The sequence below is a fragment of the Ursus americanus genome, chromosome 17, assembly GCF_024610735.1.
Source record: "Ursus americanus isolate L20-20 chromosome 17, mUrsAme1.1.p, whole genome shotgun sequence".
Lineage (NCBI taxonomy): Eukaryota > Metazoa > Chordata > Mammalia > Carnivora > Ursidae > Ursus > Ursus americanus.
The window spans coordinates 17,364,673-17,388,468 of record NC_142143.1 but is presented as its reverse complement, the minus strand read 5'-3'; the positions used below and the strand labels follow the sequence as shown (position 1 = coordinate 17,388,468).

Here is a 23,796-nt window from a genome sequence, read left to right as displayed (position 1 = left end):
GATTTACTGTGAAGTGGATACTGTGCTCTTGGTTATCATGTTTGTTTTAGGTTTATGGAAGTAATTCTACATATTTGAGCAACGGCTAGGTTTTTTTTTTTTTTTCTTTTATGTATGCAGTGAGATCAAAGAAGAGGTGGAGGGGGAGTAGAAGGAACTAGAACTTGGTAAGTGGCTCTCCACCCCCATCAGGTTTTGTCAGAAATGTAATACTGGGCTAAACAATCTTTATGTTGGGAGAGCAGGAAGCAAGGTTTCCTTGTACCTGTTTGTAGTAGGCTTCCATGGTATCTTTCTGGATGTGATTTGATCTGCTAGACTGGTAATACGATCCTTAGGATTTGGTTGGGCTGATCTGGCTGAGCAAGAGGGGGTGTCCAGGCCAAAGTGGAGAGAGAGGGAAGCTGAACGGGGATTTGGTCCATATCACTAAGAGGCAGCTGAGGGTAGGGATGGCAAGGAGGGAGGAGAAAAGCATGGGCCGCTCTGTGTGTCTGGCAGCTGGTTGTCAGCCACCACAGCCAGACCAGACTTGCTAAAGAGCACTAATTGTTTTTATTAAAGCAACACAACAAAACAAAGTCAAATCAACATCTTTGGCTCTGGGTGTGGGCAGAATCGTGTGGGATGGGGAGGGAGTAGTTTTGTTTTTTTTTTAAGATTTTATTTATTTATTTGAGAGAGAGAGAGAGATCACAAGCAGGGGGGAAGGGCAGAGGGAGAAGCAGACTCCCCACTGAGCAGGGAGCCCGATGTGGGACTCATTCCCAGGACCCTGGGACCATGACCTGAGCCAAAACCAAGAGTCTGATGCTTAACCGACTGAGCTACCCAGGTACCCCAGGAGGGGGTAGATTTTAAAGAGAATTGTATGTGAGGATCTTTTCTTTTTGCATTAATTATCAATTGATGCAAACTGATCAATACTCATTCTTACTAGATTAGACCAATGCTGGAACTCCTAGGGAAGTTTTAAGAACAAAGGAACTTTGACAGGTTTAAGGCCTCTTTTAAGCCCTCTCTCTTGCATTTGGCACTTTTTTTTTTTTCCTGTTCCCTGACCTTGACAAGCTCCCTCATTCATCTGTTCTTGAACATTTGGTTTTCTGCCTGGAATACTCTTCCTTCTCCTCTTTGCTGTGTAAACTCTTCTTACCCATCTTCTTCTTACCCATCAAGACCCATTCCAAATGATAGTTTTGTGATTCCCCAAGTAAAGCTAGTGTTGCCCTTTGTGTTATAGGACATATAGTGCATTGTGTAGTTGCTCTACCAGACTGACTTCCCAGGGCAAGGATGTCTTGCTCAGAGCTGCGTTCCCTCTTTGGGACGGTGTATCATGGCACAAGGTAGATGCTCAATAAATGCTTGAATGAAGGGAGTCAAGTTATTCCCTTCTGTCTGATTTTTCTTTTTCATTCTTTTTTTTTTTTTTTTTTTTTTGAGAGAGGGAAAAGAGCCCATGCGCCTGCACAAGCATGGGAGCGGCAGAGGGAGAGGGAGAGAGAGAATCTTAAGCAGGCTCCATGCTGAGAATGGAGCCTGAGGCAGGGCTTGGTCTCACCACCCTGAGATCAAAACCTGAGCCGAAATCAAGAGTTGGATGCTTAATCAACTGAGCCAACCAGGCGCCTCTCCTGTCTGATTTTTCTATCCCAGTGACAGTCAACCCAGGACCATCTTTTTTCTCTTGGAAACTTCTTTTATTGAACTCTTTCCCCATCTCTTTGGAATCCTACAAACGGGACATCTCAGGCAGGTAAAATTGCCCTTATCATGGGGAGAGGGAATGGTATTTCCAATATGCCATATGAGATGTTGTAGTTCCCAGAAATATAGTTTTTTTGAAAGAGTATAACTCCTAAGGAAGTCTTGTAAATCGGGCTACATGTACTCATTCAACACTTTAACCATCATAAAGATGTTAGGCATTGTTGCAGGTGCTGGGGTGATGAGTGAACATGTCTTTCTGGGGTTGTTTTCTAGAGTAATATATAACTTCTGAGACTTTTTATGAAAAATAGTACTATTTATTGAATGCTCATTATGATCCAGGTCCTGTGCTAATTGCTTTACAGGTATTAACTCATTCAGTCCTTGAAACAACCGAATGAGGCAAATGAGACACAGAGAAGTAAAGGGCATATAACTAGTAAGGAGTGGAGCCAGGATCCTCACCCAGGAACCAATGCTCTTTTTTTTTTTGTTTTTTAAAATATTTTATTTTTATTTATTCGACAGAGATAGAGACAGCCAGCGAGAGAGGGAACACAAGCAGGGGGAGTGGGAGAGGAAGAAGCAGGCTCATAGCGGAGGAGCCTGAAGTGGGGCTCGATCCTATAATGCTGGGATCACGCCCTGAGCCGAAGGCAGACTCTTAACCGCTGTGCTACCCAGGTGCCCCAGGAACCAATGCTCTTAACCACTGTGCTATACTGCCTCATTTGTAGATTGTAGATTGATTAGCCATTTCTAATCCAGTGAGAATCTGCATCCTTCCGTCCGCTCATAAGACTTGGAAGTAAAGCATTGTATTATCATGAGAACTAGCAGTAGAAGTAAAATAAAACTTTTTGGAGGATTGCCAGTACCTGGAGATAGTGGGAAAAGGAGCCTGGTCAAGATAGTTTCACCTTGTATTTAGGGACAAATAGAATAAAAATTAGTCATAGAAATCCTGAGTAGCCCAAAATATCCAGTTTAGGTGGTGAACACTGAGTGCTCTGGGTTCGCTGACCTGCCTACAAAGCAGAGCAGAATCCCTTGATCACTTCATGTCCACAAGATCTATTGTGTCTCTGGAATATAACCTTGAACTGACTGGAAGAACTTGATGTAAAACAACTTAGCGTCCAAGGTAAGTCCCCAATATAGTCATGGTCATTACCGTGACAGTGTATTTGAGAGCTGCTTACTTAGATTATGACTCTGCAAGTCACTTGAGGGGCAATGGAAAGAGAATTAGAGTCGAGAAGACAAAGTTCTAGTTCTTCTTGTACCATCAACTAGCTGTATGATCTTAGACAAGTTCCATTGCACTTTTGGGCCTTGGTTTCCTTTGCAACATAAAGTGAATGGATAAACATTGAGTCCTTTCCAGCTCTAATATTCTATGGATCTGTCTCCCAGAAAAATTAATCGAGTCCCCAAGTGCCTAGGAAATGTAAAATTCCAAATAAAAATACCTAGCATTTTATAGGATTCCACAATATGCCAGGTAATTTCATATGTATTATCTAAGACATGTCTTTTTTCCAGTCTGGGCTGCTAGAATGCATGCCTGAGTAACTACTAAGATTTTAACTCATTCACTTCATTTTATGTGGGCAAGTCAGTAACTTCTGACATAGCAGGAAAGAACTTGCTCTAAAGTAATAAATATACTAAGATCCAAATAATGTCTTAATTGCATTTTTAACGATTTGTGTAGAGGAGTGTGCATAAACTCAAGTATATTTCTGGAGCCCATTCTCTGAAAGGAATGATCCTCAAATTCATGTCCCTCTTCTACATAGAAGATCTCTATTGTAGTCTTGTTTTTTATTTTATAGCACAGGAAATGAGTATATCGTTTGGGATATCTTTTTAAATTTTATTTTTTAATTTAACATACAAGTAAAATTGACATTTTTGGTGTTAGTTTTAACACATGTACACACAGTTAGGATACATAACAGTTCCATAACTCTCAAAAAACTCCCTTATGCTGTCCTTTTGTGGACACAACCAACCCCCGCTTCTACCTTCTGGGAACCACTATCTGTTCTCCGTCAATATAGTTTTGCATTTTCAGGAATGTCATATAAATAGGATTACACAATATGTAACCTTTTGAGATTGTTTTTTTCCCCACACAGTATAATGCCTTAGAGATTCATCCAATTTGTTGTGTACAACTATAGTTTATTCCATTTTATTGCGTTTATTACGTTGTGTGAATGTACCATAATTTATTTACCTTTTATTCATTGAAGGATATTTGGATTGTTTCCATTTTTTTTGGAATTACAGAGCTGCTATAAACATTTGTATAAGGGTTTTAAAAAATTGAGATATAACTAACATACCATAAAAATCACCACTTAAAAGTGCTTAGTTCAGTGTGCAACCATGTAATTTTCACTACCCCTAAAAGAAACCTTGTACCCATTAGCAGTAAATACTAGCCACCCCTCTACCCGGCCAGCCCTGTCAACTACCAATCTACCTTCTGTCTCTACAGATTTGCCTCTTCTGGACATTTCATAGAAATTGAATCATATAATGTATCTTCTTTTGTGATTGGCTTCTTTCACTTAGTATGTCTTCAAGATTTATGCATGCCGTAGCATGTTATCACTGCTTCATTTCCTTTTGTTGCCAAGTAATACTCCATTATATGGATATAACATTTTATTTATTCATCAGTTGATGGACATTTGGGGTCGTTTCTGCTTTTTAGCAGTTATGTATAATGCTGCTGTGAAAAGTAGCATACAAGTTTTATGGGGACGCATTTTTTTTTGGGGGGGGTATATACTTAGAAGTTGAATGGCTGGATCTTATGATAACTGCATTTAACTTTTTGAGTAATCGCCAAACTGTTTTCCAAAGGGTCCACACCATTTTACATTCTTGCCAGCAATATATGAGAGTTCCAGTTTCTCCACATCCTTGTCAGCGCTTGTTATTGTCTGTCTTTTTTATTTTAGCCGTCCAAGTAGTTGTGAAGTGACATCTCATTGTGGTTTTGATCTGCATTTCCCTAATGACTAATGATGTTGAGCATCTTTTCATGTGCTTATCAATTATTGATATATCCTCTTTGGAAAAATATCTGTTCAAACCCTTTTCCCATTTGTGATGGGCTCTTTGTCTTTTTATTGCTGAGTTGTAAGAGTTTTTGATATATACTAGATACAAGTCCCTTATCAGGTATATGATTTGCAAATATTTTCTCCCATTCTGGAGGTTGTTTTTTAAGTTTACTCAATCGTGTCTTTTGAAGCACAAAACTTTAAAAATTTTGATGAAGTCCAATGTCTTGTTTTCTTTTGTTGCTTGTGCTCTTGGTGGTGTATCAAACAAACTATCCAAGGTCACAAAAATTACCATCATGGTTTTTTCTAAGAATTTTTTAGTTTAAAAAGCTTTTTTTAAAAAAGATTTTGTGTGTGTGTGAGAGAGAGAAAGAGAGTGTGCACAAGCAGGGGGAGTGACAGGCAGAGGGAGAAGGAGGCTCCCCGCTGAGCAAGGAGCCCCAGTGTGGGACTTGATCCCAGAACCCTGGGATCATGACCTGAGTTGAAGGCAGACACTTAAGCAGCTGAGCCACCCAGGGATCCCTAAAAAAATTTTTTTAGATTTATTTATTTAGAGCGAGAGAGAGCATGAGTGGGAGGGGTAGAGAGAGAGAGGGAGAGGGAGAGAGAATCTCAAGCAGACTCCGGGCTGAGCGAGGAGCCCAACACAAGGCTCAATCTCATGACACTGAGACCATGACCTGAGACGAAACCAAGAGTCAGGCACTTAACCAACTGTGCCACCCAGGCGCCCCAAGACTTTTATAGTTTTAATTCTTATATTTAGTTGTATGATAGATCTTGAGTTAATTTTTATGTATGGTATGAGGAAAGGGTCCAACTTCATTCTTTTGCATGTGGATATTTAGTTATGTCAGCACCATTTGCTGAAATGACAATTCTTCCTCCATTGAATTGTCTTGACACCCTTGTCAAAGATCAATGTAACAGTTTATTTCTGGAGTCTCAATTCTATTGCATTGATCTGTATGTCTATCCATGTGCTAGTCCCACACGATCTTGATTACTATTGATTTGTAGTGAGTTTTAAAATTATGAAGTGTGAGTACTCCTACTTTGTTCCTCTTTCTCAAGGTTGTTTTGGCATTTCTGGGTCCCTTGTATTTCCATATGAATTTTAGGATCAGCTTGTCAATTTCTGCAAAAAAGACAGCTGGAATTTTGATAAGGACTGCATTGAATCTATAGATTAATTTGGGGTTTATTGCCATCTTAACAATATTAAGTCTTACAGTCAGTGAACTTGAGAATGTGTTTCTATTTAGTTAGTTCTTTGAATTCTTTCAGTGGTGTTTTGTAGTTTTCAATGTGTAGGTTTTGCACTCTTGTTAGTCTTTTCCCCAAGTAGTTTATTCTTTTTGAGGTTATCGTAAATGGAAAAAAATGCTTGCCTAATTTCATTTTCAGATTATTCATGTATAGGAATATAATTGATTTTTCTATTTCAATCTCATATTTTACAACCTTGCTGAACTTGCTTATTCATTCTAAGAAGGTGTGTGTGTGTGTGTGTGTGTTTTCCCGAGGATTTTCTATATAGAAGATCATGTTATCTATGACTATAGATAGTCTTATTCTTCATTTTCAACTTGGATACCTTTTATTTCTTTGCCTAATTGCCCTGGCTATAACTTCCAGTACAGTGTTGCATAGAAGTGGCAAGAACAGACATCCTTATCTTGTTCCTGATATTAGGGGGAAAGCATTCCATCTTTCACCATAAAGTATGATGTTAGCTGTGGTTTTTCATAGATGGGCTTTATCAGGTTGAGAAAGTTTCCTTCTATTCCTAGTTTGCTGAGTATTTTTTTTTATCATGAAAGGTTATTAGATTTTGTCAAATGTTTTTTCTGCGTCTATTGAGATGATCGTGTGGTTTTTGTTTTTTATTCTATTAATATAAGATTACATCAATAGATTTTTTCATACGTTAAATCAACCTATGCAAAGTTTATCCTGGGATAAATTCCACTTGGTCATTGATATATAATTATTTCTATATGTTGCTAGATTTGGTTTGCTAATATTTTGTGGAGGATTTTTTTTATCTATAGAGAATATTGTTCTGTGTTTTTCTTTCATGTAATGTTCTTCTTTGGTTTTCAGGGTAATAGTGGTGTCATAAATTGAGTCGGGAAATGTTCCTTCCTTTTCTGTTTTTTTGGAAGTGTTGGTGAAGAATTGGTGTTAATTTTGCTTTGGATGTTTGTTACAATTCACTAATGAAGGCATCTGAGCCTGGGCTTTTCTTTCTGGGAAGTTTTCTTGATCATTAACTCTTCACTTGTTTTAGGTCTATTCAGATTTGTATTTCTTAAGTCCTTTTGTGTCGCATGCCTTTCTAGGAGTTTGTCCATTTCACGTAGGGTATGTAGTATGTTGGCATACAATTGATTGTGGTGGGTTTTTTTTTTTAGACCATTAATATGGTAGATTACATTGATTGAATTTTGAATATTTTTGAATACAAGGACCAGCCTTGTATCCCCAGGATAAACATCATTAGCTCGTGGTGTATTATTATTATTATTATTTTATATATTGCTGGGCTTAATTTGCCATTATTTTGTTGAGTTTTATATCTTTGTTTATGAGGGATATTGGTCAGTAGGTTTCTTATTTTGTAGTATCCTTGTCTAGTTCGGGTATCAGGGTAATACTGGCCTCATAAAATGAGTTGGAAAATAATCCTTCCTCTTGTATTTTCTGGACAAGATTGTGTAGATTGGTAGAGTATCTTTTATTAATTTTTTTCTCCTCCTGGTATTCTTTGTGTGTGATGTGTGTGTGTGTGTGTGTGTGTGTGTGTGTGTGTGTGTATACATGTGGAAATGTTGCTGAATCAGAGGGACTTCTAAATACATCTGTTTTGTAGTTTTTTCTTAAGCCCTGGGGTTAGAAAAAAATCATTTAAAATAGAATGCAACCTTATCTTTTGTTTCTAAACCTTTTATGAGGAAATTGGAAAGATTAAGACAGTTTTTTCAAAACCCTAGTGTTGGTCACATTTGCTGGACATTTAACGTACTGTGATTATTCCATTCATTGGCTATTCTTAACACTCATTGGGTAACAAAGAATATGAAAAATGCAAAATATTTTCTGTATAAATGTTTGAAGCATGTTTATTGAAATTATGAGAATTAATGGTGTGGTATTGATGAGAGCTTTTTAGCTAGCTCTTAAGTGCTATTTAGTAGGGGAGTTAATGTTTGTGTATGTGTGTGTGTGTGTGCGCGCACGTGTTCTTGCATGTGAGGCATTGGTTGTGTCATTTTCCACAGATTCTTTTTATATTTTAATGACCATAATTCAGGTTTTATAGTGGGTATGTTATACAATCAAAGGTAGCATCTACATTTTCTTCCATGTAGATGCTTTATGTTCACAAAGGGCATATTTGCAGAAGTTTTGTCTGTATCTAGATCAACTCATATCACAGCTGAAGAAACTGAAATCCAGAAGGAATGCCTATTAAATCAATTGCCTGTTAAATCAAAGATATATCTCTGAAGTCATTGAAAGTAATTTTTTAAAAGACATACTAAGGAAAACTTCTCAATTTTATTCTTTCATGTAACATCTTTTATGTTTTTACGCTTCTGATTTAAAAAACTTCTATAGTATTTCCTTTAAAATGATTTTTTTAAAAAGATTTTATTTATTTGTTTGACAGAGACAGCCAGCGAGAGAGGGAACACAAGCAGAGGGGGAGTGGGAGAGGAAGAAGCAGGCTCCCAGCAGAGGAGCCTGACATGGGGCTCGATTCCAGGACTCTGGGGTCACGCCCTGAGCCGAAGGCAGACGCTTAATGACTGCGCCACCCAGGTGCCCCTAAAATGATTTTGTTATTAATAGCATCAATATGAAATTTAACAGCTAGGTAAAAGGAAGTTGGATTTTCTTCTTCCATTTGGTCCTTCAGTAAGCCGCCTGCGGTCCCTGTAGTAGACCCTAACCCTGACAGGATAATCTTTGGGCTGAGTGATCCAGTAAATAAGACTAACCTCACTCCCACCCCCACGAGAAGATTCAGTTTCCAGTGACAACACACTTGAGCTTCTGGCATATTCTCTCCCAGCATAAATCATTCCATAATCCAATCCATTGGAGAAGAGAGATTTCCTTTCAAATGTGTATTCTCAGGCTCATATAGATATCAAATCCTGGACATGGCATATAATCACATTAGCATACAACTGTGGGGTAAGGCAAGTGGGAAATTCCTAGTAGGTAGGACCCTCAACACAACCCAGGTTTAATTTTAACCTTCCAGTGAGACTCCTCTGAAGGAGATAAAGAAGAGCTATAATCAGGATGTTGTAGGCCTGTTTGTAGCAGCTTGCCCGGAACATAGTAAGTACTTTACATGACAAGTTCTTTGTGAGAACTAAAAATCCCTTTGAGGCTTAAAAAAGCATCCTAGTGTTTTGTTTTAATTTGGCAAATAGTACTAAAAACTAAGATATATTTATTACATTCAGCATCGGAGAAGTCATCATCATGTCCTATTAAGGAGTCTTTAGTCTTCTTATGTTTTTATGTTTTATTTTTCTAGCATGTCTCATACCCTGCAGACTTTAAAAAACACATAATTATCTTGTCTTCTCACTTCATGGATCATGTCATGCTTCCCCATTAAAGCTTCCCCACTCTTAGATTTTTTTATGGAATAACTTGTTATTTCATGAAGTCTTATTAGACCCAAGTGTAGTAATATTTTGTGTGTCTTGTGGGTTGAATAAAATACTATTAATATTGCTAATTTGTTAAATGTAAGAGTAGTGGTGTGTTTGCAAAACTCTTGAGCTGAATAAAAAGTTTTAAAGCTCTAGGATTTGCAGAAATCCTTGATTTCTTCTGACGTTTTGCAGTCCAGATGCTTTTAACCACAGGCAACAGGGTAAAAACATGCATGTGACATCTACAAACCAGAAAGTGATGACAGCAGGCAGAGTAGAGTGCTATAAAAATTTTATCATCACATTTGAAGTGATCATGTTGCTTATTAATGGCAGAAATTCAAGTTCTGACAAGTGGCAGCTTTAGTCTGTGTTTAATGTTGCCATTTTGCTTTCTTTTACTGGGCTCCTCTTTGCTTTCCCTCTTGTTTCTCTGCTCTGAAATTTATGAGCTACTTCTCTCACCTTTTGACAGTCTGGACCTCGTGCTCTCAGAAGTCTAAGCAGTCAACTCCAATAATGATCTGCTGCTGGTTTTTCGTCCTTGTGACCACAGCATAGAAAGGCAGGCCTCTGGAGCCTCATGCAATGTGTAAGGATCAAGAAAGGAGGGGAATGTTGAGTGTTTGTTCTTTAGTTGGAGTCAAGCCACCTCACCGCCTTCTTCCTGTTCATCTTCTTCCTCGTCTCCTCTTCCTTCTTCTTCTCCTTCTTCTTCTTCTCCTCCTCCTCCTTCTTTTTCTGGCTACATTTAAGTGGCATGGAATTAGAACTAACAACAACAAAAGCAATTTTTAAAAATTTTTTTAAGAGAGTCCCAGATTGAAGGACTGCCCCATTCTAATTGGTTTCGGGGGCTTTGAAAGAGAAGCCAAGGTGTGTTCACTTTATTTAGTTTAAGAGAAGAATTTCTTTTTCAATCCTAGATAAAAAAAATTTAGCTCCCATGGAAACTCTACTTTCCACATTTTCTTTCTTTCAAAATTTTCAAAACATCAAGGTTGGTGGTTTTCAAACTTTTGGTCTTAGTAGCCTTTTACATTATTAAGGATGCCAACAGTGAAAAGGGCAACTATATCTTATAGTTATGAAACTAGTTTTGACCTCAGGGATTCCAGAGGCATGCCTACCGTATCTTGAGGGCCACTGGTCTAGAAGATGTTTATGTTGCCTGAACAAAGGAAGTCAAGAAAACAGTCCCGGAGATTTCTTATTAGCTACAGACTGATGTACCCAAAGTGGGCTGACTTATGACTTCCTGACTTTTTCATGAGCCAGACTTTTCCCACAAATCCGAGTGGGAATATTATCATGGGCTCTGTAGAAGAGCTTTGAAGGCTATTACTCCAGCAATTCTACCAATTCCCCCTGTCAACAGAAAGGTTGAAGACTAATATGAATACCCTTATTCTCTTCTTAAGATTCCTATTTTGCTACATTTGTTTTATTTTTCTACCTTACATCCTCTTTCCTCTCCCAATCAATCTCTCTCTCTCCCTACACACACACACACACACACACACACACACACACACACACGCACGCACACAGTTTTATCCTGAACCATTTGAAGTAAGTTATAGACATCATGACTTTCAGACCTAAGTATTTAGGCATGTGTCTCCTAAGAACAAGTAGTTTTCCACATAAACCAGGTGGATTTAACACAATAGTATCATCCTATTTAAGTTCATATGAAAATTTACTCAGTTGTGGTGTACCTGGCTGGCTCAGTCCATGGAGCATGCGACTCTTGATCTTGGGGTTGTGAGTTGGAGCCTCTAATTAAGGATCATTTATTGCAATTTGTGGCCAATTATTATGTCTTGCAAAATTTTTTTTTTAAGTTTGAGAAATACAAGAAAGGAAAAGTCATGCATAATTCAATCATGCCAGTATAACTTCTATGACCTTATTGCATATCCCTTTTCAGGATTCCTATATGCAAAGTTTCACGTAATTATAAAACTATGGTATGTAGGCTTTGGTATTCTGTTTCTTTGCAATTAACATAATGTCAAACCATTTCCATATTGTTTTGAATCTTGCATAGTATAGAACCATTAAAATTATTGAAGAACAAGAAAGCTTCTATAATTTAGCCATTCTCCTAATGTTGGATATGTGTTGTTTTCCAGTTTTTTACTATAACCAATATGCTGTGTTGGTAATATGTAGATAAAAAGAATGGATTGAGGGCACCTCGGTTAAGCCTCTGCCTTTCACTCAGGTCGTGATCTCAGGGTCCTGGGATCGAGTCCCGCATTGGGGTCCCTGCTCAGTGGGGAGTCTGCTTCTCCCTCTCCCTCTGCCCCTCCCCACTTGTGTTCTCTCTCTCTCTCAAAAATAAATAAAATCTAAAAAAAAAAAAAAAGAGTGGTTTGAGGATGGGAACAGAAAGGGGTGAAGGAGGCTGGAGACTAGGAATACAATCTGTTTGCAATTTAGTCTTTGGAGAGAGAAAGGCAGCAGAGACAAGATATAACTTTGTCTCTGCCCTGGAAAGGTGATACACATGTTTAGGAGGTAGGGAGTGGAGAATGTTGATAGGTCAGTGGCCTATTTTGTCCTGTTGGATTTCACAGGAAGTTAACCTGATTATTCCTAAAGCTATAGAACTCATATTCAAAAGAGATTTGGAAATTTTCCCATTAACTAGATGATGCTAATTATATTAATAAAAATTACTAAAAGCTTTTCCTATGAGAAGATAAAGAGGTAAGGGTCATTTTTATGAATATAATGTTTTCATTAGTTTACTTTTTTTGTTTTTAAGATAAATTCCTATAAGAATCCTTGGTTAAAAGGTATGGGTATTTCAAGGTTTTTGATCCACTCTGTCAAATTGTTTTCAAAAAGAATAGTAACAGCTTATATTATATACCCCCTTATGTTCTTGGACTCACTTCAATGTATATTTACTAGCACTGGGAGTTTCCATGTTTAATATATAAGAAATGATACTTTGTTGCTTTAATCTACATTTCTGATTTTGAAAGAAAAGTGAAAAGACATTTTATTCTAGGTTTGCTCTTTTCTTTCTAATGAATTGGTTGTTCCTGTTCTTTATTCACTTTATCATTTGTGGTCCTGCCATTTCTTCACCAATTTTCTTGAGTTCTTTTTGTTCTTTTGTTATTTTTCTATATAGGTATTTTCTCTAGGCTGCTCTTTTGCCTTAAAAAAATTATTATTATTACTATTTTGCAATATAGTCTGTTGCTCTTTTCCTTTGTATTTACTTCTCAGTTTAGGAAGTTATCACCTCATTAGAGATCTGATAACGATTCTGTTTAACATGCTTTGTTATATAATAAGAGATAAGTGAAAAAACTTTTTTCCAAATTATCAAGCCATTATTACCATGCTATTGTAATTTTTTTTCTTTTTTCTTAGAGAGAGAGAGGGGGTGGGAGGGAGAGGGAGAGGGAGAGGGAGAGAGAGAATCCCAAGTAGGCTTCATCCTCAGCGCAGAGCCTAACACAGGGCTCGATCTCATGACCCTGAAATCATGAACTGAGCTGAAATAAAGAGTAGGACACTTAACTGACTGAACCACCCAGGTGCCCCATTACCATACTATTTTTAAAAATACATATTTTCTTTATTGCTTTGTGATGTCTTTTGATCACAAATTTTCTATATTTGTCTGTTTCTGGGCTATGCAGTCTCTTTCATTGATGCACATAATTTTTATGAGTGTTAAGTACGGAGCACTTTTATTATTAACTTTTGGTTTGAGTTTTTACAAGTGGACAGTAGGTATTTCATTGATCCAAATATTAGGGATTGATCTTAGGCATAAGAGTTGGGGCAAAATAAAGAAACTCATAAATATAACTTTATCTGAATTTTTCTGACCACACGATTATATGCTGTTCTTGCCACATTTACTTAATATTATTTCTTTGAATGCTGATCCAAATTTTATTTCAAATGAGGGGAAACATTTAAAAATAAAATTTGCCTTTTTTTGTTAGAGGCAGAGTTTAAGGAAAAATTCTAATGATTTTGATGAGTTGGGCAATCTCTTATCTATCTATTAATTTCTTTATTTTATGTTTATTTTGGGTGAACAGTCTCTCCAGTAATATTGCAACTCTTTTTGATTACAGAAGATATCCCTTTCCCTGTGATGACCTTAATTTCTGTGTTCCGTGTACTGGCAGATATCGGAGCTTAATAGATGGGTGGTGACTTTAGCGTAGATGTTATGTAAGGAATTGTCACCTTCCTTTAGAGTCAGTCATCCCATGAAGTCAAAGGAGTCAGTAAGGCATAATGGAATCAAGAGGCTTGTGTGGCAGCCCTGACTCTGACACCAATTAATTACCTGTCTGGAGCTCAGTTTCCTCATTAGTTGAATGAATAGGTTGGCCTGCTGACCCCCAGTGTTTTTCCTGTGCTAACATTCTGTGATTCTCTTTCCATGAGATGTTACCGCTAAGAATCCTCATTTCCATGTTGCCTTCTAAAATAAGCAACTTGGAAAAGAGAATATGAAAACCAGAGTTTAATTTAAAAAATTTGAAGTGTCATTGGTGAGGCTGGAGGGCATTGGTGAAGCTTCTGGATGGCAGATACAAAAGGTCTGGTCTGGTGTGGAATGTTCTGTGACAAATACCAAGCCCCATTGCTCTTTAAGATTCCTAAAATTAATTGGCATAGATTTTAGCTTTTCTTTAAGAAGCACCCATTCTTCATATTAAATATGGGGATTTCTATATCCCTTTTTACTTTATCTATATTTCAGGTATTAGTAATATTTGAATGTTTAGTATATTAAAAAAATCTGCTTAGTTTTTGACCCTGTCTTGACCGTGTATAATAAGGATTATTTTTTTAATTTACAATTAACTAGCTTTAAAAAAAACTTTCTATAGGGCCACCTGGGTGGCACAGTTGGTTAAGTGGCTGCCTTTGGTTCAGGTCATGATCCTAGGGTCCTGGGATGGAGCCCTGCATCTGGCTCCCCGCTCAGTGAGGAGCTTGCTTCTCCCCCACCCCCCTGCCCGGTGCTCCCCCTCCTTGTGCTCTCATTCTCTCTCTGTCAAAATAAAATAAATTTTAAAAATTAATTAAAAAAAGAACTCTTATAACTTAGCAATAAAAGACAAATAGCCCAATTAGAAAATGGGAAAAGGATCTGAACAGACATTTCTCCAAAGAAGATATATGTACAAATAATCAATAAGCACATGAAAAGTTGCTCAGCATTCTTAGCTACCAGAGCAATGCACATCAAACTACAATGAGACACCACTTCACATCCATTAGGATGGCTAGAATCAGAAAGCAGAACATAAGTGTTGGCAAGGATGTGGAGAAATTGGGGCTCTTTTACATGTTGGGGCGCCTGGGTGGCTCAGTCGTTAAGCGTCTGCCTTCGGCTCGGGTCATGATCCCTGTGTTCTGGGATTGAGCCCCGCATCTGGCTCCCTGCTCCGCTGGGAGCCTGCTTCTCCCTCTCCCACTCCCCCTGCTTGTGTTCCCTCTCTCTCTCTGCTCTCTCTCTCTGTCAAATAAATAAATAAAATCTTTAAAAAAAAGTGGTGTTGATGCTTTGGAAAACAGTTTGGTGGTTCCTCAAAAGATTTAACATTACCCAATTCTACTCCTAGGTATTTACTCAAAAGAATTAAAAACAGGTATTCAAAACAAAAACCTGTGCACGAATGTTCATAGCAGTTCTGTTCACACCACCCCAAAAGTGGAAACAACCCAAATATGGAAACAACCCAAATGTCCATCAGCTGATGAATAGATTTAAAAAGGTGGTATATTCATACAATGGAATATTATCTGGCAATAAAAAAGAAAGGAAGCACTGACACGTGCTACAGCACAGATGAACCTTAAAAAATATAATGCTAAGTGAAAGAACTCAGTTACAAAAGACTACATATCGTATGACTCCATAAAGTAGAATAGTGGTTGCCTAGAGGTAGGGAAGGGGGAAGGGCTGGCTGGGGGAAAATGGGGAGCAACTTCTAATGGCTACAGGGCTTCTTTTTGGGGTGATGAAAATGTTCTAAATTTGATTGTTATGATGGTTACACAACTTTAAAACTCACTGAATTGTATAATTTCCATTGGTGAATTCTTTTTTTTAAAAAAAAGGATTTTATTTATTTATTTGAAAGAATGAGCACAAGCAGGGGGAGTGGCAGAGGGCGAGAGAGAAGCAGGTTGCCCGAGGAGCAGGGAGGCTGACATGGGGCTGGATCCCAGAACCCCAGGATCATGACCTATACCGAAGGTAGACGCTTAACCAACTGAGCCAACCAGGTGCCTCTCCATTGGTGAATTCTATGGTATATGAATTGTATATCAGTAAAGCTGTTTTTTAAAAAAAATATGGGTTCTAGAGAATTATAATGTACATTTGAATCCTAGTTCCATCTCCTACTGTAAGCTGTGCAATCTTGGGGAAGTTGCTTAACCTCTCTGAGTCTGTTTCCTTATTTGCAAAATAGGGATAATGGTAGCAGTGTTTATATAATGATATCCTTGTGAAGATTACATGAGATGATGCATACAAATATTAACTCCCTGTCTAGTTGTGGGTAAACATTAATATCAACTATGAAAATGATGAGGAGATTGAGGAAAAATGGGTAGGTCTTAGACATGCAGAAATGAGAGGAAATAACTTGTGGAGGAGCGAATAGGGGTAGGATTGAGCTTGCTTCCTTTGTGGCCCTAGAGAAGATAGCTAGTTTAAAATATTTACAAGCCAGAGGTAGCAATCTCTCAGTGGTTTTGTCTGGTTATGATGCCCAGGATGATAGTGTTGTCATGTGGGGTAACATACCACTGAGCTGGGTCATGTTTGTTATGGTGCCACATTGGGCTGCAGGAAAATCCTGGAGAGGAAAACAGAGAATCTGAAGGAAGTCGTTTTTTATAAATCTTGCTGTGCCTGTGGCCTGAAGACACAGGAGTGTCTGCCGGTCCCGAAGTTAATTGGAGAAAAAGGAGTCAGCCTTGGCTTGAGTTGCCCAGTCCTGTGTCTCTGAGCAGGGTTGTGTGAGAAGGGGACGTAATCTCTCTCTTTGGCCCCTCTGCATTTAAACCATGGGTGGGGCTGAGGCGATAGACGGCCCTCGATGTCCAGAGCCTGTGACTTAGTCTCTTACCTCAGGGAGGTGCAGTCTCCTGCTGTCATTTGTCAGGGTCCCCCGAGAACTAATCTCAAATGTAGCAAAAACAAATTGGAAATATCCAGTGAGTTGCCAGGAGTCTGCAGTCAGATGACAGAACTTAATGTGTAATCCATGTTCGAGTCCTTCCTCAGACTCCTTATTTTGGTGGTTGGGGCTCAAATTGTAAGGCTTGCCGGATGAATCTAATATTAGGAAATGCATCATCATGTTTTCCTTTCTGATAATTACCGTCTTTGCTTCCATTACTTCTAGCTAAGGATCATCTCCCTAGTCAAGCTTTGCCAGAAAACCCAGCCACTGGTGTGAGTGGCCCTTCAAGGCCCAGCAGCCCAAGGGTCTTGGACCCCAGAGCCCAGCTGAGGGCCTATATAGACAGCCACCCTGTGGTCATCGTCAGCAAGTCCACGTGCAAGCACTGTGCTGAGGTAAGGCGTCAGCCTCCAGGAGCGGGGACCCTTTGTTGCCTTCGAGAAAGCGGAGACTTCTGAGCTCAGCTGTAAACAGTTGGATCTCACCAGAGGAAGGGGTTCGTGTGGGTCTGAATTGCTTCAGAGTCCTTGGAGAGTGATGCTTTTGAGGACAAAATGTTGCTTGAGTCATCTCCTGAGCTTTTGCAAAATACTGGATGTTTTCAAGTAGTCAAGGTCAGGCAGATTTGGGGTCGGCGAGCTCCCAAACCAGGTGGCTGGCTACTCTTTTAGGCACTTCTGTAGAGAATATTTTCTAAGGAGCTGTTACTTAAGGTACTCCTAAATTTTGATAAGTATCTCTTCATGCTTATTATGGGAAAAATGACTTCCCAAAGAATAAACTGTGCTTCCTACTTGGTTCTTAGTCTTTGATTATCTGAGAGAAAATGTCAGTGATCACAGCCACGGGGAGGGTTGGTTTAGTCCACCCTGATTTCACCACAGAATGATGTCGAGAATTGAAAGACAAACCTGGTCAGGTGTTTTATGGGAAGGCTGGGGATGTTTAAATGTCACTGAAGCTTAGCTTTAAATCATACTCGGGGTAGCTCTAGGGCTAGATACAGTGGATTCTTAAATCAACATAACTGGCCTTCTGTCAGGGTTCACCTGTAGGGTAATTTATTAAGTTCAGTTTTCTCTCAGTTTGTCTATCTCTTGACTTATTTTCCAGCTTATTGTCTATCTCTTGACCTCAGAAGCCTTTTATTCTGGAAGCCTTGCACAGAGACAGGCTTCTTGGACTCCGTGTGTGTGTGTGTGTGTGTGTGTGTGTGTGTGTGTGTGTGTGTGTGTGTGTTCCCTTGTTCTAAATAAGGAAAAGGGGAAGCTGGGCAAATGGTGGAAACACTGAAAATAGGCAGAACCTTTCATCTTTGTTTCTCACCCAACACAGTCTGTTTCATTGTCATCTGGGGCTTCATCCCTATTGAAGCCATCGTGGAGCCTTTTGTGCAGGACATCATGTTGGGAACAGGGTTGCAAGAGGTAGCAGACACAAGTCCCATCCCTAGGGGGTTTAGTCAACCTGAGAAGGCAGACCTTGGGCTTAAAAAAAAATGGTCTGGAGCACCTGAGTGGCTCAGTGGGTTAAGCATCCAACTCTTGATTTTGGTTCAGGTCGTGATCTCTGGGTCGTGGGATGGAGCCCCATGTTGGGGAGATCAAAACTGAATGAGTCTATTCCTTCCTCTCACTCTGCCCCACTCCTTGCTCATGATCTCTTTGTCTCTCTCTCAAATAAATAAAATCTTAGAAAAAAATAAAAATGATCTAAGGTAACCCATGCTAAATTCTAAGTGATTACCATAGGCAGTAAACGTTAGAGAATTTGGAAGAGGGTTGGGTATGAGAAATCCACTGCATAATTCCCGGCCTCTGGGAGCTTCATCATATAGCCCTTGTGGTCTTTTGAGGCTCTTCTCCCTTGTTTGTGTAATCTGTAAAATGAAGGGCTTAGACTAGTCGACTACTGAGATTCCTTTTAGTTCTGAAATTATGGAGTTGTCTAGTCTCTTCTGTTTCCAAATAATGGTGAAGAGCCTGAACTCTGAAGTCAGAGTTTGGACCTTGCCTCTGTGACTTATTAACCATGTGACCTTGGTTAAGTTTTTTTACCTGTTGTGTCTCAGTTTCCTCCTCTGTAAAATGTGGGTAATAATATACCTATCTCATAAGTTTGTCGTGACGATCAAATCAGCTAATACCTATGGAAGCCACAGAACATGCCTGGCACATAGTAAATGCTACATAATATTTTTTAAATGAAGGAACTACTTGCCCTTCCTGTTTTCCTATCAGGACTCCAAACCTTGGATGGTGATCTTCCTTCATCAATATTGAGCCTCAGTTAAGTGGAGATCAACAAATATCTGACTCTATTGCCAGTATGGTCACTCCTATTAAAAAGTGGCCCTTTTTTCTAAACTGGTCTTGCCCTTCAAAACTCTATGCACATGCCCTTGCCCTTCAAAACTCTATGCACATGGTGGGGTAATGGAAGGGACACGGGCAGTTAAAAGGGCTCAGCTCTCATTCTATGAATCAGTTTCCTCTGCAGTAAGGTTGACAATGCCACCTTATCTATTGTATTTTTTAAATACACAGCTTCATTATGAGGACCAAATAATTTCAAATCTATCTGAAAGCACTTGGAAGCCTACAGTGTAGGCTTGTATTAGGAGCCACCATTGAGTGCCTACTATGTGCCAGGCAATGTTTGGTCACTTTCCTTACATATTTTTTTAAAGATTTTAGTTATTTATTTATTTGAGAGGGAGAGAGAGATCGCGTGCGCGGGAGTGTGAGGGGGGAGGGACAGAGGGAGAGAGAGAGAATCTCAAGCAGACCCCGAGCTGAGCACGGAGCCTGACATGGGGCTCTATCTCACAACCCTGAGATGATGACCTGAGCCGAAATCAAGAGTCGGACTCTTAACCAACTGAGCCACCCACGTGCCCCAACTCTCCTTATATTCTAAAACGCTGCTCAAGAATTACAAACTTGCAGTTTTGATTCTGCTCTAGTCCTGCAGGGGAGCCCTGGGCTAGGGTGGTCAGGATTGCTGGTAGTGATAGGCAGTTTCATTGCATGCTCCCTGCAATCTCCCATCTCTTTGACCTATTGTTACTCATATTTCTACAATCCTCTTCTGAATTCTACTAACTTCTTCATTTCCTAACACTCCTCCCTGACTCTGAAAAGGCAAAGCTTTTTTTTCCCCCTCAATTAAATAGACTCTAGAAATGATGAACATTTCCTGTAAAATTTCTGGTAGGTATTTATATATTTATTGTATTGAAATGTATAGTAATTCTGGAAACTTTATTTAATGCCATTATCTGAATAATTCCTGGGTATGCCAGGTCTTTTGGACAAGCATCTCCTGGTTTTACCTTGACAAATACCAGTGCCTTAGCTTTTCGGGATACATAGTATATACGCTGTTTTCAGATTTGTGCCAATTAATATGGGAATTAATTTTCAATGTGTTTGGCTGTGAAGGATGGCTAGGTGTCTCTTCTGATAAAAATAGTGATTTTCTTCTGTGAGGGTACAACTTATAGACTTGACTGTTCGTGGTTTTTCAATTTTAATTTTTAATTTTATTATTTTAAAAAATTACCTTGAACTAGCATTTCCTCCGGTTATTTCCTTCAGTTTTGATCTTATCGTTTAACAGTTGTGATGTGAGTAAATTGGAATGGAGAAACTTCATTTTTATCTCTGCACTTGACCTGATGAATTTATATTTCTCTCTGGGATGAGTAATGTAATTTGCATTGATTCAAGTTGGGAAAATCCCACAAAGAAATGAACTTCTACGTAAGTTAGTTTCCCGGTTGTTGCATAACACATTACGGTGTGTGATTTGCCTGCACCCCGCTGTGAAGACTGGGTTTTAAAATGCAAAGATAACTTCCTACCTTTTCAGCAAATGTGATATTTGTTTCTTATTATTTCAATGGGAAATTAGAAGTATGAAGTTGGAATTAGCAAATGATGTCTCATATAGCTTATCTGTTGCCTGACACCCAGATCCCCTGCCATTTCTCCATAGTGTGTGTATTTTACAGGGAAAGTTGACCATCCTCTGCTTTAATCAATTAGAATATTCTGGAAACTGGTGCTAATGATATTTAATACAAATCTTTAATCTTGTATTGTGGAGCAATGTGAAAATTTCATCAGAGCTAAAATAACCTACCAAAGAGTTTCTTGAAGTGGGGTCACTTGTACTCTGGAATCTAGAGCTGATATTTTCTACTTTTCACATATTGTCAAATTTTGATACTTTTAGGAGCTGTTTTTAAGATTACTCTCTAAATTTGGAAAACTTGTTTTTTGTAACAAACTGCAAATGGTTTATTTTTAAAATTAAGTGGCTGAGGAAGCCTTAAGAGTCCATGATTTTTTATGTGTTTGAACTTTTTTATTTTTAGTCTTAGAAAATGAGCATTGGAATATGAATGGACTTTTGTGCAGATGGTCTCCCAGCTGTAGCTTTCCTTGCCCTTTCCTTAAAGTCCCTCTTTACTCACCCCATCACTCTTCAAAGGGATTCTTATCTTTTTAACTGTACGTTGGCGGGCAGGGGTGGGGGGGCGCTGAATTCCTACTAGGGCACAGATACTGCCTGGAGGAGCATAAGAGGAGGGCCACTGAGGCGGTGTGAATGACCGTATTCTCCCATTTTTATCAAAATGTTGTCTTTGATCCTATACAATTGATAGAAATCTTTCAGCCTACTGTTTTAGTAGTTAAATTAGAATGGGACAAGGATACATTCTCTAGATTGTTAATTTCTGTGAACTCCATGCCACAGTTCTGACCTTTTTCATTTTATTGTAGAAGCTGGAGGAAATGTGGTTCTAAGCTGTCCTAAAGCATTAATGACAGGTGTCATTTTAAAGTCTCTTTTATCAGGAATTTAAGTGTTATTTAGTGTCGCAAATTTGGCAAAAGTAACTCTTATACTTCCAGTAAAATATTTTTACCATTATAATTTGTGTAATCTTGAGACGCCTGAGTGCCTCGGTTCAGCATCTGCCCATGGCTCCGGTCATGATCCTAGGGTCCTGGGATCAAGTGCCGTATCAGGTTCCTTGCTTAGGGGGGAGACTGCTTTTCCTTCTACCTGCCACTCCCCCTGCTTGTGCTCTCTCTAACAAATAAATAAATAAAATATTTAAAAAAATAATTTGTGTTATCTTGAGCATATGACTTTTGTAATTGATTTGTTGGTTGAGGTTTAGTTGGCTAAAAAATAAATAATACTTTATTGTAGGATGTGGTTTTTTTTCTTAGAGTTTCCACATATGTTTTGGAAATATTATGTATTCCAGTGTCTTTTAAAACCTGGTTAATATTAAACCCATTTTATAGTGGGGTAGACAGAGTCACTAAACATGTAAAGTGTATTTTATGAAGCTCTAGGTGAATCAGTGAACATAGAGTAGAATCAACAGACTTCAAATACCCATTAAGTATCATTACTGTCGACAGGGAGAGTCTTGTGGGTTGTATAAAAATGGGCTGGTAGGTTTGCAAAGGAGAAGCTGATTAAAGAGGAAAGTAAAAAGCTGGAGAGAAGGTTTTTTTTTTTTTTTAAATTCTCCCCCTTGTTTTTACAGGTGAAGAAGTTATTTAAGTCGATGTGTGTTCCTTATTTTTTGCTCGAACTTGATCAAGCAGGTAAGATTCTGCTTAATACGTAAATTATATCTACTGACTGTACATTTTATTTAATCTACTTTGTCTGGTTTTTATTTTTGTCCTTTGAGGTTTTTATTGTTTAGTGAGCTCTTTCCAGTGGATTCCTCTTTTTGACCATTAGGTAGGCCATTCCCTGGGACTAATTATCATATTTGCCTTTAGTCTTTACCTCATTACCTTTAGCCTTTATAGGAGCTTTCCGTTGTTGAAAATCATTCTTCCTATTAACCTTGAGTCTAGTTACAGGTACAGTATTTACTGGTTTCATAGTAACTTTATTACTTTTGCAAATTTGCCACCTTTCTGGCGAGTCGTAGGAAATAGTATTTGAAAATAAAAGAGAAGAGACTCAGCTAGTGAGATAAGGTAATTGGGATAGAAAGCTCATTTCTAGGATCAGGAGGAAGGAGGTAGCTGTGGGGCAGGAAACTCTTGTTTGATGCTTCTAAAGACAGCTTCCCAGAGAGAGTCAGGTAATAGATGCCACCCACTGAGGGCTGGTGCTTCCTAGGGACTGTGCTGGGCTTGTCTACAAAGCCCTTAATCCTTACAAGAACTCTACAAGGAACTTATCCCCATTTTACAGGTGAGGAAATTGAGTTCCAGGAAAGTCAAGTAACTTTCCTAAAGTCATGTAAGTAGTGGATCTGTAGTTTAGACACGGGCTTGTTTAATTCCAAAGTCTGTGTTCTTCCTATAATACCAGGTAGTCTGTCTCCCCTAGCATGGCAGCATGACCATTCTGTTTCTCTGTCAAGGAATGTTCTTACCCCAAACACTCTGCAGTATATGGAAGGAAAGCCCAATAATTAAAATTTCACTTGGGCCAAAAAGTAGCCTTTTAAAAATGTGCATTTTCCTGGGAGAGTTAAGTCAACTTGCAACTCAGTGTGAATCGAGAAAACTCTCAACGAGCTAATGAAACTAACAAGATAAAGCAAATGAATGTGTCTGTTAAGGATGGGAAAAGACGGGAGGTAATAGTGGAAGAGGATGGGCACAATGGAGGTACCAAGTGCTTTGGGGCGTGAGTAAGAAGGCAAAGACCATGACAAAAGTGCTGCAGGTGGATAGGAGATCAGTAAAGGCAAGTGTCAACTACTCGGACGTTTTAGTTTTGGAAACTCATCAGACAGGAAGCTCTTTCCCTTTACTGTGGGAGTGGTCGTGGGTCTACAGATCACAGCTGGGAGCTCCCACTCACCCCTTGGTAAAGTCCTACCTAAGAAAACCTGAAGTATGTGAGCTGGGATAGGTTTGACCTGAACCAACTTCTGTAGTTGAAAGATGGGAGCCTTTTGCTGGATGAGGGAGCTGATGATCCTCTGTGTCCTCGCTTCACACGGAAGAAGCTATCTTCCTTCTCGAGCATGCTTAGAGGCTGGGCAGCTTGTAGGAACAGAAAGGGATTTACAGAGTAAGGTAGCAGTTCTCAAAATGTCTGTACACCCCCAGGGGTGCC

The 23,796-nt window shown here is 38.9% G+C and overlaps 1 protein-coding gene across 3 annotated transcripts in view; it reads left to right on the top strand.

Annotated features, from left to right (window-relative positions):
* TXNRD1 (thioredoxin reductase 1) overlaps window positions 1-23,796 on the top strand; it is a 188,624-nt gene that overhangs the window by 5,844 nt on the left and 158,984 nt on the right. Inside the window, exons 2-3 of one of the 3 annotated variants that reach the window (XM_087868798.1) lie at window positions 16,903-17,075; window positions 22,253-22,313. In XM_087868798.1, coding sequence (XP_087724924.1) covers window positions 16,903-17,075; window positions 22,253-22,313 — 234 coding nt within the window. Of the gene's footprint in view, window positions 1-16,902; window positions 17,076-22,252; window positions 22,314-23,796 lie in introns of those variants that run through there. The other 2 variants (XM_087868794.1, XM_045780056.2) reach the window with 2 other exon arrangements.